At 58.0% G+C, this 15,428-nt stretch overlaps 6 protein-coding genes across 6 annotated transcripts in view; 2 read left to right on the forward strand and 4 right to left on the reverse strand.

The window, feature by feature from the left end:
* K452DRAFT_218221 (uncharacterized protein) overlaps positions 1–138 on the reverse strand; it is a gene marked incomplete at both ends in the record, with an annotated part of 528 nt that extends 390 nt beyond the window's left edge. Inside the window, one exon of the mRNA XM_033536347.1 lies at positions 73–138. Coding sequence (XP_033402277.1) covers positions 73–138 — 66 coding nt within the window. The remainder of the gene's footprint in view (positions 1–72) is intronic.
* A 468-nt stretch (positions 139–606) lies between these two features.
* Positions 607–1,801, reverse strand: K452DRAFT_314823 (uncharacterized protein). The gene is made up of 4 exons (XM_033543799.1): positions 1,282–1,801; positions 988–1,211; positions 788–918; positions 607–730 (listed from the first exon to the last, which is right to left on the reverse strand). The coding sequence occupies exons 1-4, from the start codon at positions 1,589–1,591 to the stop codon at positions 697–699; spliced, it is 699 nt and encodes a 232-aa protein (XP_033402278.1). The 5' UTR covers positions 1,592–1,801; the 3' UTR covers positions 607–696.
* A 1,392-nt stretch (positions 1,802–3,193) lies between these two features.
* Positions 3,194–5,191, forward strand: K452DRAFT_218679 (uncharacterized protein; the record flags this gene model as incomplete). Its single annotated transcript, XM_033536372.1, has 4 exons — positions 3,194–3,445; positions 3,501–3,970; positions 4,019–4,470; positions 4,521–5,191. 4 exons carry the CDS (start codon positions 3,194–3,196, stop codon positions 5,189–5,191), a joined length of 1,845 nt encoding a protein of 614 aa, XP_033402279.1.
* Positions 5,192–7,233: 2,042 nt separating this feature from the next.
* On the forward strand, positions 7,234–8,322 carry K452DRAFT_323713 (uncharacterized protein; the record flags this gene model as incomplete). The annotated part of the gene is made up of 1 exon (XM_033544655.1): positions 7,234–8,322. One exon carries the CDS (start codon positions 7,234–7,236, stop codon positions 8,320–8,322), a length of 1,089 nt encoding a protein of 362 aa, XP_033402280.1.
* A 227-nt stretch (positions 8,323–8,549) lies between these two features.
* Positions 8,550–11,510, reverse strand: K452DRAFT_262464 (uncharacterized protein; the record flags this gene model as incomplete). Its single annotated transcript, XM_033538612.1, has 4 exons — positions 8,550–9,891; positions 9,944–10,131; positions 10,185–11,148; positions 11,204–11,510. 4 exons carry the CDS (start codon positions 11,508–11,510, stop codon positions 8,759–8,761), a joined length of 2,592 nt encoding a protein of 863 aa, XP_033402281.1. The 3' UTR covers positions 8,550–8,758.
* Positions 11,511–13,459: 1,949 nt separating this feature from the next.
* K452DRAFT_355055 (uncharacterized protein) lies at positions 13,460–15,220 on the reverse strand (the record flags this gene model as incomplete). The annotated part of the gene is made up of 3 exons (XM_033545930.1): positions 14,727–15,220; positions 14,138–14,674; positions 13,460–14,076 (listed from the first exon to the last, which is right to left on the reverse strand). The coding sequence occupies exons 1-3, from the start codon at positions 15,034–15,036 to the stop codon at positions 13,460–13,462; spliced, it is 1,464 nt and encodes a 487-aa protein (XP_033402282.1). The 5' UTR covers positions 15,037–15,220.
* Between the last annotated feature and the right edge of the window lie 208 nt (positions 15,221–15,428).

A 15,428-nucleotide genomic window follows, 5' to 3' on the forward strand; every position in this document is an offset into this window, starting at 1 on the left:
GGGGGGTGCGATGTGAGTGCAATTGGAGGGGAGGGGAGGAGGGTGCGGAGAGGGTGGGGGGGGACGGCGTACCCGCGCGTTGTGCAGCACGCTCTCTTGCACGATAGGCGCGACCTGCAGCTGGCGCTCGTCGTGCATCGTGGCCTCTTGGACTCTGCTCAGGGCGGGCGACGGAGGTTTCAAGTCGGTCGTCGGTCGGCGGAGGCGTGGAAGGTAGGTAGAGTGGGTAGAGGGTCTAGGTGTGGGTAGCGAGGAAGCTGCGGCCGGAGTGATTGCGTGTGTATCTCCAGGATCTTCCGCACAGGGCGAAGGGCGGTGCGGCGTGATAAGGGACAGGCGAGGGGCGGAGATTGCGTGGTTGATGCGTGATAGTAAGGTCACGAAGTTGCTTTGTGTCGGGGAATCCGTGAGTGATGCGCGCGCACGGACGCCCCCAATGCAATGCCTGAGGCTCGGCGCGGTGCTGATCATGATCTTCCTCTTGGTCTATTTTCTGTCTGAGATGATCCCACTCAAAGTTATCAGGGTTGAGGGTATGCTGATGATTTGCGCTGATCTGGGAATCTTTTCGGCTTTGCATCATCACCGGTACCGGCGATTTGCATTGGTCGTGGGTACTTGTCTACCTACTCCGTACAGTTACACCTCTACCTAGCTAACTTCCGGCCTCTTCTTCTTCCCCCATCGCCGTCAGACCTAGTCCACCAATGGCCCATACTCGTCCAGATAGCTAGATAGAACCCGTTAGCCAGTCATCCTTTCGCAGAAAAAAGTAGAGGGAACTCACTCTTCGAGATGCTCCGGCAACTCGTGCCCCATATCAACCGCCATCTTTAGGTACTGCAGCGCTCGGCGGAAGCAAGGCTCGCCCGCACGTTTGCCCGAGACATTCCCTAAACTCATGTACGCCTCGGCTGCCTATACGCACACACCCAACTGAATTAGCTGTCGTCCTTGCCATGCACACTGTGAATCACTCATGCCCACCTTTTCCAACAACTCCCCCTTGACACCCTCGCGTGCCGTATGCGCCGCCTGCACAGCTCGCGCCAGATAGTCCGACGAAGGCGTTAGCAGGCCCCGCGCCTCGACGGCGTCAGGCGCCCCGAGCCGCGCGTCCGACACCGCTGCGTTTGCGGGTGCCGATTCCTCTGCAGCATGGATGCGGGCGAGGGCTGGTTGAGCGCGGAAGAGCCAGTATTCCCCGAGGCCTGGGTTGGTCAGCCGTGTGTTGTGGGAAAGAATGTAGGAAAGGAAAGGAAAGGAAAGGAATTGTACTACCTCGTAGCGCGGCTGAGCAGTTGGCCTGCCGCTCCAGCACCAGCAGCCACTGGCTCTGGCACCAGTTTGCAATGTCGGCCGTGGCAGCAGTGGAAGAGGGGTTGTCGGCGTCGGCAAAGGCAAGGGCTTGCAGCGCGGCAATGATGTAGAGACGCTCGGGGATGCTAAGAGAAGGGCTGGCGGCGAGGGCTGGTATGACGCTGCGTGCTGAGGGCAGGTAGGTCTGCCACCGGTCTGGGTAGGAGGCCAGCATGGTGTAAATCTGCGCGGCCACGTTTTTGCAGGAAGAGATACGTTGTGCTTCGGCCATTTTGATAGTGGGGAAAGAGCTGTGGAGATAATGATGCAGAAGAGACAGAAGACTTTGGGGTCCGGAGCAGATTGAAGATCAAAAGGTCAAGATGGACTTGCTGTTATATGTGCATGGCATTGCGAAACTATGCTGCGGCTCGTAGTTGCTTACAGTGACGACTCCATCGTCATGGGCTCGATATGCTGAGATGAGCGCGGATTCTAGACGAATACTGAATGCAGCCTTTGGCTAGCTACATCTAATCAAAGAGCAAAGGAGTGGGCAGTTGGGCATCTCCAGAGGCTCTGAGAATGGCCAGGGCGGCGTTGCTGCCTTGGGGTTGAGTGGGAAGACACATTGCCACCCGGGGAATACGTGTTTGACGAAGGCCGGAAGCGGTGTATCAATGTGGCTGCCTGGAGGAGCAGCATGTTTGAGGAGTATAATCGTCACCGGGGAGACGGGAAGAAACGAGCAGCCTCTTGATCCTATTTTTCAAATCTAGTCATCTTCAAGATGTGGATGAATAGTCGTTGAGATTTAGGGCTGAGCGGAACGGCCGAGTGGCAATGGTAGAGAGAGTCGTATAGGTCTAGTACGAGTACGGTTCAGTAATGAGCATAGATTCATGACGGCAGATAGAGCGTTTCGAGGCTTGCAGGATGCAACGTTGATAGGCCAGGCCTACGGTGGAGATGAGACGTTGCGAGTAGAGAAGACGATAGATTAGAGATAGACGCTTTCAAATCACGATGCCAGAACACAAAGGTCAACCGCACGTCATAGAAGAAGAAGAAGAGAGCATTGGGTAGAAGGGGAGAAAAGAGAGAGAGAGGAAAAAAAAAAAAAAAAAAAAAAGACATTGGCCCTGTAGAGACGGGATGATCTAGGTACTCGCACATGGTAGATACGATGTCATCTCAAAGGGCGCGCCCTGCGGTATCCCGCGCGCCCCGGTCATCACGGATTGAGTCACCCGGGTCTATATTTGTCAGGAAGATGATGCTGACGGAAATGGTGGAAGTCTGGAGAGAGGGGGATGGTTGCGCGAAATGACGGAGAGGCGCAGTCGATGGAAATTGCCATGTGCGCGTGGAACTTCTCGAAAGAAGTCGGCGGCCGTCGCATCATTCCCCGTGGGTCCAGGATCGGATGCGCCGCATGATTCCCGGTAAGCTGGATGAACGATTGGCCCGGCGAGCTCGGGGGACGATACGACTAGGTACCGGCCGCTGCGGAAAACAATGAGGCTTGAGCTGCTGCTCGCATAGTCGCGCGAAGCCGCAGCCAGGCCCGTGAAATGAGTTACCCTCTGGGGGCGCACTGCGTCTTAGGGAGGGGACCTCACTCCCCCCGTTGCACCCGCGCCAAACGACCAATTTCCTCTACGAACAAACATTGTCCGTCCCTCCTAAGCTACCTCACGCGCTCCGCCTCCGCCTCCCGCCGCCAACACCTGCACCTCGTGACGCGACCAACCACCTCGTTCACCGCCGCCCGCCGCCGCCGTCGCAGCATGAAAGCCGGATGGATAACATCATCTACGAAGACTCGCCTCTAGCGGCGTACCTCGAGGGTGCGTCAGACCGTCGCAGCGCTTGTTGCCCTCACATCCGCGTCATGTCCGCAGGAGGTTCTCAGCAAGCTCCGCTAACTCTTCACGGTGTAGGAGAGGGCACTGGAGAGACCGGATGGGTGGCTCACGACGAAGACGAACAGAAACGCACCAACGCACATGACGCACAACCCCAGTCGTTTGCCCCCCGCGGGCCCTCGACTCTGCAATCCAAGCTCAAGAAGAAGCTGCCTCGTCCTCTCCGCCTGAACCTCCCGCAGCACGGGACGGTGCACCGCCTGCATAGCGCATATTCCGTAAGCTCCAAGCCAGCGCTCTCGCAAGGACCTCCAAGCTGACCCGCGACCCCAGCGCGTCGTCGATTCGAGGCTCGGCACCGCCGACAATGCTCGCTTCCTCGAGCACTTCCGTTACATCATCGTCGCCTCGCAGTTGCTGAGCGAGCACACCGGCCAGGGCACCTTCGCCTTCCCCTCCGCTCAGGGCGGCCCCCAGGCCGTCGAGTACAAGGGCGCCTCGGTGGGTGTGGTGGGCGCCTCAGCGACTGGCGCAGGAGCTTTCATCATGGTCCTGTTGATACACTGGGCAACCAAGCGGAACGGATTCAGCGTCGGACGGCTGTTCCTGGTTGTCGTGTCACTCGGCGTCGGCCTGACGGTTGCCTTCACACATGTGAGGCGACAGTGGCTGCAGCATTTGCGGCACCGTGTGGTCAACACGGCCTCGACCCTCATCGCCAATCTGCAGACGTTTGACACTGCCACGTCCTCGGCTCTCATGCTCGTCCAAGAGGTCGAGCTGGTCTCTCGCGGCTATCGACTGTATGTCGCCTGCTCCCAAGCCACCTAACGTGACTAACGCCATTGCAGGAGCATGCCCATGCCACCAATTACCAGACTTGACGACAAAGGACAGGCCAGGCGCTGCGCGCGACTGCGGCGCATACTACGAAGCGAATTTGCAGCTACCATCCCCGTGTTCAAGGATGCTTGCGCGAAGCTGCGTGCACTTGTCGAGCCGGATGACCTCGAGAGATATCTCGACGTCTACGACATCACCACGCAGGACATGGAGGAAGCTGTGTTAGGGTACACCGAGGGCGAATTCGATGACGGGGAGAGCCTCAAGGCATTGCGCATCCTCCAGTTCCGTCTCGCCACGCTCCGAAGGATGTTTTTGAGTTCGCTGTTGGCTCTCGAAGCCGATGGAGGAAGAGCCGACTTTGGCCGCTGGCGGCCTGCCGTCGAGGTCATGGAAAACGTTAACGAGATGGTCATTAAGTGGTGCGAGAAGATCAATCGCATCCTTAGCGAAGAAGAGCGTGAGTAAAGTTGTGGTCCTTGGCAGAAGCAAATGCTGACATCAAAGTAGAATTCTCTATGCCGTCGCCCCAGCAAAAGGTCCCCGCCACGCCGGACAAGGAACGCCTCCGTTCGCAGGTACGCAAGCTCAGCGAGCTCTCGCAAGGCATCCGTGGCCTGCAAGCCAAGATGCAAGTTTTACGCGAAGAATCGAACAAAAGTCTCGAAGAATCCGTCGAAGTGACCGAGCTTGGCTCGAGCCTAATGACGCAGTACGATTCGCTCGGCACCGACCTGAAAAGTCTCGTTCAAGCATGGGAATCTGGAAAAGCATCCCTTGCGCTCAACATCGACCGACATGAGCGGCGCGTCTCGCAAGCCTCGTCAAGCGGCGGCCTCCGCTCCCCCGTCCCAAGCCTGGGCGGTCTCACCGCCGTCGAGGAGAACGGCAGTCCCTCAGACGCCCTGCGCGCGCTCAACGGCGATGGGTATTCATCAGGCGGTAGCGCGTCGGACGAGGAGGTGTTTGAAGCAATTGCGCTGCCGCGCCAGCGGAACACGATGACGCGCGATGAACGGATTGCTAAGATGCACGAGGACCGCGCGAGGCAGCAGACGCTGCGGGAGTCGCGCGAGGCGACGTCATCTATGATGAGAGAGCTGGAGTCGGTTATGGCGCTCAGGCCGAGGGGGACAGGTCGCAGGCCGGTGACGTTTGCGGGGAGGCTGTCCTCATTGTAGGAGAGAAAATGGAGAGAGAAAAAGGAGAAGTTGTTTACGGCATGGCATGGCATGGCATTGACGGCGTTTGCGCGGCGTAAAAGATACACACCACCCACGGGTACTACTCACGGCGTTTACTGGCACGAAAGGGGGAGGAAGGAACAACCAACAGATGCAAGCTGGACAAGACTTGCATGCACCACACCATCGTTTACTACCTACGCCGACGGCTTGACTCTTCTTCATTTGTTGTCGCTTTTGGCTTTCTCTTTCCTTTTTATCTTGCTTTTTTCCATTTCTTTGTTTTTTTCCCCTGGTACTTGCCTGATTACTGCCAGTGTGCAGTTTGCACACATGGATCGTTCACTGCTAACTACCGCCATGCATGCCATGCATGCACTACTGCAGTCAGACTCTGCTTGTCTTGTTTAGCTTTTGACAAAGTGCTGGGGTGGGTGTGGGTACCCCCACCCGTTCGACGCAAGCAAACAGGCAGGCAGGCAGGTCGGTGCAGGTGCAGATGTAAATACATAGGACCTCTTCTAGTGTCTCACGGATTTGATGCGAGACTTGCTCGTACATAGTGTATAACACGTCCACGTTCGATGGATAGATAGTACATATATATACATACATGTCCATATCTGATGTCGCCAATCGCAGCGCCCACGTCTTCCGAACGCACACGCACCTAGGTAAACAGCCCGCGTCCAACTAGTTCGCAGCTTGCGGCACAGTCGCACAGTGGTACGGTACGGCACGGCGCGGCACGTTACCTACGGCACCCCGCACCGGGCGTGGCGGTGGTGGCGGAAGGAGGGCTGCATGATCGCCAGGGACGGTGGCACAGTTGGAGAGGGGTCAAGGGTCTGAGGCGTCTTTCAGCAACACGATGCACCTGCCGAACTTCTCTCACACAACCTGGCCTACGCCTTTACGGGATTTAGGTTTAGGCTCATGCAGCAATACCTACTCGTAAGGATTTCTCGTAGTCATGGCTAAGGAGCTCCTGAACCGCGCGGGTGGCACAGGACATGCAGGTGTGAAAAACTTAATCGCGCCTTGGTTTGGGGGCCGGAACGAGGAGGATTTAAAAAGGCTGCTGTGGCCTTCGATTTTGGCTGTTTACCTTACCTTCCTACCTATCTACATGTTTGCTTCCTTCTGCGGGGTGACATGGTCCCGGATGAAGGCTTGAAGGATGGCCTTCCTCTGTTCACTGAAGCGGCAGAAGACGGAGTGAATGCCTGAGGCTCCTCCATTCTTCCTGCAGCTTCTCGCTCGCTCGCTCGCTCGCTCTCGCCATCTTTTCTCGACACGACACGACACGACGCCCACGCCAACGCCCACGCACCGCTCGCTCCCTGGAGATAGAAACCATCTCATCACACGCGCGCACGCACACGCCGGCTCGGCATCGGCACCGGCACGAAACGGCACCGTCGGCTCGCATATGGCGAATCGACGACGACAAGACACGGCGGCAAGAGCGGTCAGTCGCGCCATGGCAGCGCCAGACCAGCACCAGCGCCAGATCGCCAGCCACCCACCCACTGAAACCCCCTCTTCCTCGAACTTCCGAAACCGCATCCGCGCCTCGGAAGCACGACTCGGCAGTGGGATAAAGCCGGAGTTAAGGCCGGAGGCAAAAAGGGAGCTAAGGGGGGTGAATGGTTAGTAAACACGCGGCAGAGTAAACCCGCACAGGACGGGCCGACATGTACGTCGCGGACTTACGGTTGTGGTGGTGAGTGGTGAGCGGATCGGGCTGGCGGGCGCCGGTGCGCGGCTCTGGCCAGCGTCAGGGGTGGCGCGCTAGGGACGTAGTAGGGCTTCATGCCCATGACGCACGAGGACTTTGTCGCTGTTAGGAGATAACGGCCGCGCCTGCTGTGTAATGCCTTTTTTTGCCTCGTCGTGGGCGAGGGGGTATAATAGCCCGTGGCGGCGCGCGCGGCTTCGGGTTAAGAGTCTCTCTACCTACCTGATCTTTCTTCCTCCCTAGCAAACTTTTATTGCTATCTCCCGCTTCGACCGACCTCTCCATTACCACCACAACAATGTCTTCCACCGACTACAAGTTCGAGGGCTGGTGCGGCCTTGACAAGAAGGCCATCGAGGGCAACATGAAGTGGCAAGAATACGAGCCGAAGCCCTTCGCCGAGACGGACGTCGACATCCGCATCTCGCACTGCGGCATGTGCGGCTCGGACATGCACACGCTGAACTCGGGCTGGGGCGAGACTCCCTACCCTTGCGTGGTCGGACACGAGATTGTCGGCCGCGCCGTCCGCGTCGGCAAGGACGTGACGCACATCAAGGAGGGCGAGCTGGTGGGTGTGGGCGCGCAAGCCTCGTCCTGCCTCAAGGCCGAGTGCGCGCGCTGCGCCGACGGCGAGGAGAACCACTGCGCGAACATGGTCGGCACCTACGCGGCCAAGTACCCGGACGGCAGCAAGAGCTACGGCGGCTACGCCGACTACAACCGCACCCCTGCGCACTTTGTCTTCAAGGTCCCCGAGAACATCGAGCCCGCCGACGCGGCGCCCATGATGTGCGCCGGCATCACGCTGTACGCGCCGCTGAAGCGCGAGGGGTGCGGCCCGGGCAAGCGCGTCGGCATCGTCGGGCTGGGCGGCCTGGGCCACTTTGGCGTCCTCTTCGCCAAGGCGCTGGGCGCCGACGAGGTCGTCGTCATCTCGCGCACGTCGGGCAAGAAGAGCGACGCCGAGAAGATGGGCGCCACGCGCTTCATCGCCACCGACGAGGACCCGGACTGGGCCGCCACGCACGCCAACTCGCTCGACCTGATCGTCTCGACCGTCTCGTCGCCCAAGATGCCCCTGTCCGGCTACCTCAGCCTGCTCCGCTTCCGCGGCACCTTCATCCAGGTCGGCGCCCCCGAGGACGAGCTGCCCCCCTTCAACGCCTTCGCCCTCATCGCCAAGCAGGCCAAGGTTGGCGGCTCCCTTATTGGCTCTCCCAATGAGATCCGCGAGATGTTGCAGCTGGCCTCCAAGACGAACCTTAAGCCCTGGATCCAGCAGCGCCCGCTCAAGGACGCTAACCAGGCTGTCGTCGACTTTGAGGCCGGCAAGCCGCGGTACAGGTTCGTGCTTGTGAACGAGAAGCACGCTGAGAAGCAGTAGAGCGGTGTGTCGAGGATGATAGAGCGAGCGTGCATGCTTGATATGGGATAGAAGAAGTTGTTTGGACAAAAAGCCTTAGATTATGATAATGTCAACTAGATGGACGTAGAAGTCCAGTCACACCACCTTTTGCCGAAATCCCTGTCTGTGTCCGTGTATATCCTCAACGTGCAGTTATGAAAGGTTTAGAACATACAGTAGACGCGAAGTCTCGTCCAGACGGAAGTCGTTCAGGCTATATTGAAATGGCATCTCGGCAGCTGCACAAAAAGTGCTCTGACTCTATCAAAAGACGTCCAATTCATCTGCCCCTGACGTAGTTTGTACAGCTGCAAATCAACCACGATCAACCATACCTAACCTCACTCATACAGATAAAAAGCCCTCCCTCAACCCCTCTTACATTTCCCCCTCCCCTCCCATCTCTCCATCCTCTCTACTCGACCACAAACGCATCCACCCACGGCTTTCCCCCAACCCACCAAACCGTAACAACATTCCTCCCCTTCTCCCAAACAACCTCAACGCTCTTCTCCTGTGTCCCCTCTCCTCCCTCATCAAAACTCACGACGGTCCCGTTCCCTTCACCCGCAAAATTCACCCTCACGCCCACCTCGCCCGGCCCCCGTCCCGTCAGCCGCACGCTCCCCGTCCCTGCTTCAGGCACGACCACACCCCCGACCTCGACCCACGCGCCTGTTCCCAGAGCCACGCCCCCGTCTACGACGCTGCTGTTCAGCCCGCTGGCCGTGCCCTGGAAGGAGCCGATGAAGGTGCCTGCGAGCCCATCTTCTAGCTCGTAGCGGCTCTGCTCTCCTTCCTCTTCTTCGTCATTATCGGTTTCAGGCACCCAAACCTGCACCTCCGACAGCGCGACGGCGTAGTGCAGCTGGTTGCGGAGCGTGATGCTCAATCCCGCAGTTATGTAAAGGACGCCCTCACCATCGGCAGGGACGTCGTTAGCCGAGGCATCTGTCCCGTTCGCCGGCGCCGTGAAGAGCAGCGTGTTCAGCGCGTTAGGGCGACAGTCGGACCAGGGGTTGCGCTCCGCGAGTACGGTTCCGTCGAGTGCGGCGACGCGCACGGCAGCCGGGCAGGCGATGACGCCGCCGCCACGGACGCCGCCATCGCGCTCGTCGTCGGCGTGGACGGCGAGGCTGACACTGCGCAGGGCGCGGGCCCGCGCCAGCGTGACGTTGACCGTGTTGGTGGGCGTCGTGCTCTGGTTGTTGGTCCAGCGGTTGTCGGGCGTGCCGTCGTACCATACGAGACCGTCGATGAGCTTCCAGGCCGGATAAGCGGCGACGTCGCCGTTGGGCGACCAGGTGTAGTCGGACGTGGCGGCGGGGAAGCCCCAGGGCGTGTTTGGGTTGGCGAGGATATTGGCGTGGCGTGGGCGCGCGGCGAGGGCTGCGATTGCGCTGCTGCGGTTGCTGAGCGGGATGCTGAGGGCTTGGAGGGAGGGCTGAGTGTGGATAAGCTGCCCATCGAGGTAGATACTGAGGCCAGAGGTGTTGCTGGCGGCATAGTGTGTTCCTGTTTGGTCCCAGAGAAGCGAGAGGAGCGAGCCTGGATTTAATATGTCAGAATGTGGCTTTCAGGTAGGGAGTGCTGCGCATACCGTGGTATGGTAGGTTCTCTACAGCAAAGTACGTCCAGTTGTCAGGGACAAGAGGGCGCAGCTCTAGCTTGTCCTCCAGGTTCGGAACGATCCCGAGCAAGTTAGTGAAGACATTGTCCAGGTAGGTCGAGTGCAAATAGTGCTCGCTGTGGTTCGCAGTGTCTCCGCTCCATTGGTCGACCGTTGGGCTAAGCCTGTCAGTAAGGATGGCCTCGACGAATGTAGAGACATGTCAACTCACTAATGGCTTTCGGCAGTATACGGCACGCCACCCCTATGATTAGTCCGGACATACTTGTCGAACTCCTGATTGAAGAACTCCTTGGTAACACTGCTTTCATTCGTCCTCACCAACTTCGCTAGCACGTTGAGGTAGACAGACGTGCTAAACGGCCACGACTGGCCGTTCCAAACGCAACAGTTCGTGTTGTTTTTCCGCGCCGTGTAGTACGGGTTCGTCTGCTCAAGCGTCGTTGGGCCAAAGTCGGTCAGAAACGCTTCGGGCGTGAGGCCAGCTTCAAGGCCACGCACGAAGGTGCTGTTGGTTCCAACATCAAAGCGGTATGGGTAGTAACCAATGAGTTGGCGGCCTACCGCCGGAATGTTGCTGCCTTCAACAACATCGATCCAGAAGTTAATGTCCTGGTCCCACAATAGATCGGTCATCTTGGCTTCCAGGTCGTCAGCACGTGTAGTCCACGCTGTAGCAAGGCTATCGTTCCCAGAGAGTGCAGCTACAGAGGCGATTGCCCGTGCATTGGCGACCATGTAGCTGTTGAAGCTGGGCCGGTACGTCTCTGGGCCTAGCCAGATGGTATTGTAGTCGTTATCGAAGGAGTCCCACTGCTCCACAGGCCCGCCATTAGGCCCACCAACAGTATAGCCAGGCAAGCTGTACTCCTGGGCATCAGAAAGTGGAGTTCTGTGGTAGAGGCCGGTGGTGTTGTCGAATTGCACGTCCCACAGATCAAACATCCGGATCATACCCTCCAGTTGCGCGGTCAAGAAGTTCTTGTCTCCGGTGACCTGAGCATGCTCGTAAATTGCGCGCTGAACGTAGTGCGTGTAAGTAACGCCGTTGAGAGCCTCCGTACCACCTCGTGTGTACGCGAGAATTAAGTCTTTGGCATAATTGGTGTCACGGAGCCAACGGGCCTCAACGATATGGTGCCCCGCGGAGTCGGGAATTGTTTGAAATTTTGATGCTATGGTATTCGTCAGACGCAGTTCCAATGGATGAGGTCAAAGGAGAACTAGTACCCCAGGTCACGGGATGGATGAATTCGGTGAAAGTCCAACCATGGCCCTCATGCGCATACTTCAAGTGCCGCTTGATGACAGACGTTCGATAGTAATAGACATCTTGGACAGGTTTGTCTGGAAAGTCGACAAAAGGGATGTTGTCAAGGTACCATTGCGGGTCATCGAGATCCTGGACATAGCTCGCATGGTCGAGGAAAGAGGTCGACTTGAGCTCGGCGTCCACCAATGGGTAGGGCCTGATGGGATCTTGGGCCCTACTTCTCAGAGCCAGCAGCAAAGTGCTGCACAAGAGCGACGGCCGCATATCTCGGTAAACGGTTGCTTGTGAAACGAGCCACTCTAGGCAGGAACGCCCGGTAGCTGCATGGCGACGCTGCTCTTAATATGCGGTCCCACCGCGACAGTGGCTCGGTAATTCATTGTGTCCTGCAGCGAAGCCAAGGCCAAAGGCCATCGAGATCTTGCTTTGGCGGCCGGTTCTCTGGGGTGGTGCTCGGGGATGAAGAGTCGATTGGGATGGATGGTGCGTTGAGGGGAAACGGGTGCGGAGAAACTCTAGCGCCAATTAGAGCGACGCGTTCCTGGCTACGGCCTTGTCAACGTCGTCAGACTGCATGCCACCGGAGATGTAGGTGTGGGTAAACCCCTACACCATTTCCCGGTCCTCGGGTTGTTCTTGGATGTGGTTAGGGCGGTTCTGGAAGAGTGCTGTGGGAAAGTCCACGCCGGTCTCGTACCCGGAAGGTATATCGCACTTTACCTACCGTCAGGTTAAGGCGTCAACTCAGCTGCTGTAAAAGCAGGGATCGACGTGTACATTGCCGTTTCCAGATTTCTTCGACGACGTCTCATCACCTCCATACACGCTTTTCGCCAGCATCTTCCAACGTCTCTTTGGGCTCCTCTCCATATACCATTACCACTAAACTTCCGATGCTCCTTTAAATGTTGAGCCACGCCACCGAACAGAACACCGAAAGCTGCTCCTACAGGAGATGCTTATGGCGTTGCACTCTTCATGGGAACGGCGTACGAAAAGCAGTTATGAATGCAAACATCCCAGCTCTTTCAATCTGAGGGCTACCCATGATAAGAGAGAGAAAAGAGTGTTACCCTGATATATTTATTGCGATTCACCGTAAAAGGTAAGCAAGAAACAGCGTGGTGGGACTCGTAGATCGAACCGTGAAGACGCGTCACCAGCACAGTTCAGTGAAGGCACGAGGATACACACCAGCGCGAGCGCAGTGAGCGCTACACACAACAGCCTTGTCCCCTCGAAATCATAGACCAAAATCCACTGCCAGCAAGAGCAAATTCAGCAATTGCTATAAGGACATTACCTCCTTTAGAAGGTTGACGTTCGTCCGCCACAAGAGAGAGAACCGAAGCCACCAAAACCGACCTTTTGCCAAACCAACACCCCCTTCACCGCCCGATCACGCAATATAGGCACGCCTCTCGTTACTTTCCTGGCGCCAGCAAGGCAGCCCGCCCATCTGCCGGCCAACCAACCAGCAGCCGCTCTCGCAGGCACCGCCCCTCTGTGTTTCACACCACACCACCCGACCCCGCCCCCGCGCCTCCAACGCTGTCAACCGTGTAGCCCTGCGTGTCCACCCAGGCAGCCAGGCAGCAAGGCAGCCAGCTACCAGCCCGTCAGGCAAGCAAAGACATCACCCATTCTTCCTCCACCAGCGCACGAAGTGGTCCTTGCAGAATTCATCTTCATTCTTCAAGTCACACGCTCACGGAACCCACAGCACAGACGTCGATTCGGCTCCGTACCATATTTGCACCCCATACTCTAAGACGACAAGATCAACGGTGCCCGTGACAGGCTATGACGACAATGACGATACCCATGACGATAACAATGATGCATTTGCCGGGCTAACAAGCCAGGCTTCCTACTTTAACTAAGAGGAGCAAAAGATCCGGGGTATATCCTCGCGCGCGCGCCCTCCCGCCTAATCATCAGACTGATTGAAGTTTCCCTTTCTTCCCTCCCTCCCTTTCCCTTACTTCAACCTGCGCGCGACAACGACCTTTTGTCCTTCAACCCCTTGTCCTATGTCCAGTTTCCATAAACGCCGCGCTTTTTAAACAAAAAAAGTGATGATGAACATGCAGAGAGAAAGAAGAAGAATAGCAAACGAAGAGTAAGAGGAAGAGAAGGGCTAAGGATGTGGTGGGTGGAGAGGAGAAGAGAGTAACGGCAGAGAAAGAGATGGTATCGCTCGCGCAGCACGCTCACGCCGCAACTCCAACGTTCACCCACCCCCTTCTCACGCCCTCGAGCCACTCCGCCTCATCCACGCGCTCAAACACGCCTTCCTCATCCTTGGCATACAGCCCAGTGCTACCATACGGTCCCTTACGGCTCTGCATACGGCATAGCGGGAACTCGCCTGCCGAATCGATCTCGGCAATCTGGAAGTCGCCGTGCACGGCGCGAATGTGCGGTTCGAAGATGCAGTCCGCGAAGAAAAGCTCGATAGCCAGCTCGGCGGGAGCCCAAGCGCGAGCACGAGCATCGCTGAGCCGCCGTGCCTCCGAGAGCAGATCCCGCATCGCGTCCGCCGTGTGCGCCGTCCCGGCCCGGCTATAGTCGTGCTCGCAGAGCCGCGCGGCGCGAACCTGACAGTCGCCGGTCCAGCGCACCTCGGGGTTGGCGAAGAGAGCGGGACACATGCTCGGGACGGAAATGGAGAGCGTTTCCAGCTTGGGCATGCTCGAGAGGACGGTGCAGAGGTGCTCGTTGTTGCTGGGGGAACCGGGGTGCGGGTGAAAGAAGCCGCCGTTGCTGCGGGGTGAGTGCTCGAGCACACGCAGGGTGCTGTGCGAGGCGCGCACAATGGCCATGACACCTAAGGTTTTGTTAGTAAGTTGTTCGCGCGAGCGGAACTGTCATGTGAGGAAGGCACGTACCGTCGATTCCGACAGTGTCCAGACACGTGAGGTGAAACTCCTCCAAGTTGGTCGCGGTCCGTGCGATGGCGTACATGTCCTGATCGTTCAGTGGCATGAAAGTGGTCGTGCCGAAAAGCTTCAGCTTTCGGAGTTTGCTAAAGTCGACCAGCTCGGACTCCAAGGGCCGCAAATCAACTCGGTTCTTGGGGTCGTTGGCCTGATCCTTGCGCAGGGTTGTGGCCTGTAATTCCAGTGACTGGAGCGGCATCGGTGAGCCAACACGGAGGATATGGGTCCACTGCTCGGCACTGAGATGCCGCACCATCGTCCATGAGATGCTGACGGCGGTGAGATTAGAGCAGCAGCTGAGGAAGGAAAAGAGATGCGAGTTGGTCTCGGCGATATGGAAGCCGTTGAGCCATAGGCGGCGGACCTTCTCGGCGACGCCAGGCGTCTGGTCGAGAAAGTTGACCGTCTTTCGCAGCGTACAGTAAGGATCCCGGTAGACGGCAGCTCCGGACGGCTTCTCAATGAGCTCATAAATGCCATACGCGCCTGCGTGCGGTCAGCGGCCGGATGCGGCCCCTAGGGACATGCTCGGACATACCTCGCTTGGGGGACAACTCAGCCCATCGCTCGGCACCCTTCCATTTCCGGATGAAAACATCCTTCATGGCATACTCGAGGGCCCATTCATGCCAGCGGCGGCAGACCTCTCTGATGGCCGAGGCGGCGTCCCATCTCAGGATGTCGGGCTGGACGGGGCCGCGGACATATTTCTGGAGTGGCGGCTTGGCGACGATGGTCGGGGCCTGCGACAGACCAAAGGTGAAGGTGACACCGTCGCGCTCGTTGAGCTTGCTGGCTTCTTCGAGGATGTTCGAGAGGATCTCCTGGGGGAAGTCGTTGATGTGCATTGCAGTCCACAGATGGTGAGTTGGGGGATGGTATCGGGATCAGACAGCGTGGGTGGATAGAGTCGGGCTTGGGAGACAAAGAGGCGCCATGGCGCGAGGCCGAAGGGTCTTTATATCATTACCGGGGGGTCTTCGACGACGAAGCCGTAGACCAGCGTGAAACGCCTTCCCGCACGGGCGGTGCAACTTGTTAGTCAAGCGCGAGCAGGCCATGGGGAAGGGTAGCCACGGTCCCGATTGGACGCACGAAACTTCGCAGCAAAATGATGCTGACGCCACGTTTGCACAAAGGGACGACGGAGCGGCGCGGATGGACAGGGCGGCGTGTCATAGAAACTCGAGTAGCTGGGCGGCGTGGACCGACTACGGGCTCAGCAAAGGCGCAACGTGCA

Source organism: Aplosporella prunicola (genome assembly GCF_010093885.1).
Source record: "Aplosporella prunicola CBS 121167 unplaced genomic scaffold K452scaffold_2, whole genome shotgun sequence".
NCBI classification, from domain to species: Eukaryota; Fungi; Ascomycota; class Dothideomycetes; order Botryosphaeriales; family Aplosporellaceae; genus Aplosporella; species Aplosporella prunicola.

What these genes read in the sequence shown, in the direction of transcription:
- K452DRAFT_314823 (XM_033543799.1), bottom strand. Translation starts at nt 1,591, where the DNA reads ATGGCCGAAGCACAACGTATCTCTTCCTGCAAAAACGTGGCCGCGCAG. An exon ending in CTGCTCAGCCGCGCTACGAG is followed by an intron (nt 1,212 to 1,281) that starts GTAGTACAATTC and finishes TGACCAACCCAG; the next exon opens with GCCTCGGGGAATACTGGCTC. An exon ending in AGGGGGAGTTGTTGGAAAAG is followed by an intron (nt 919 to 987) that starts GTGGGCATGAGT and finishes GTGTGCGTATAG; the next exon opens with GCAGCCGAGGCGTACATGAG.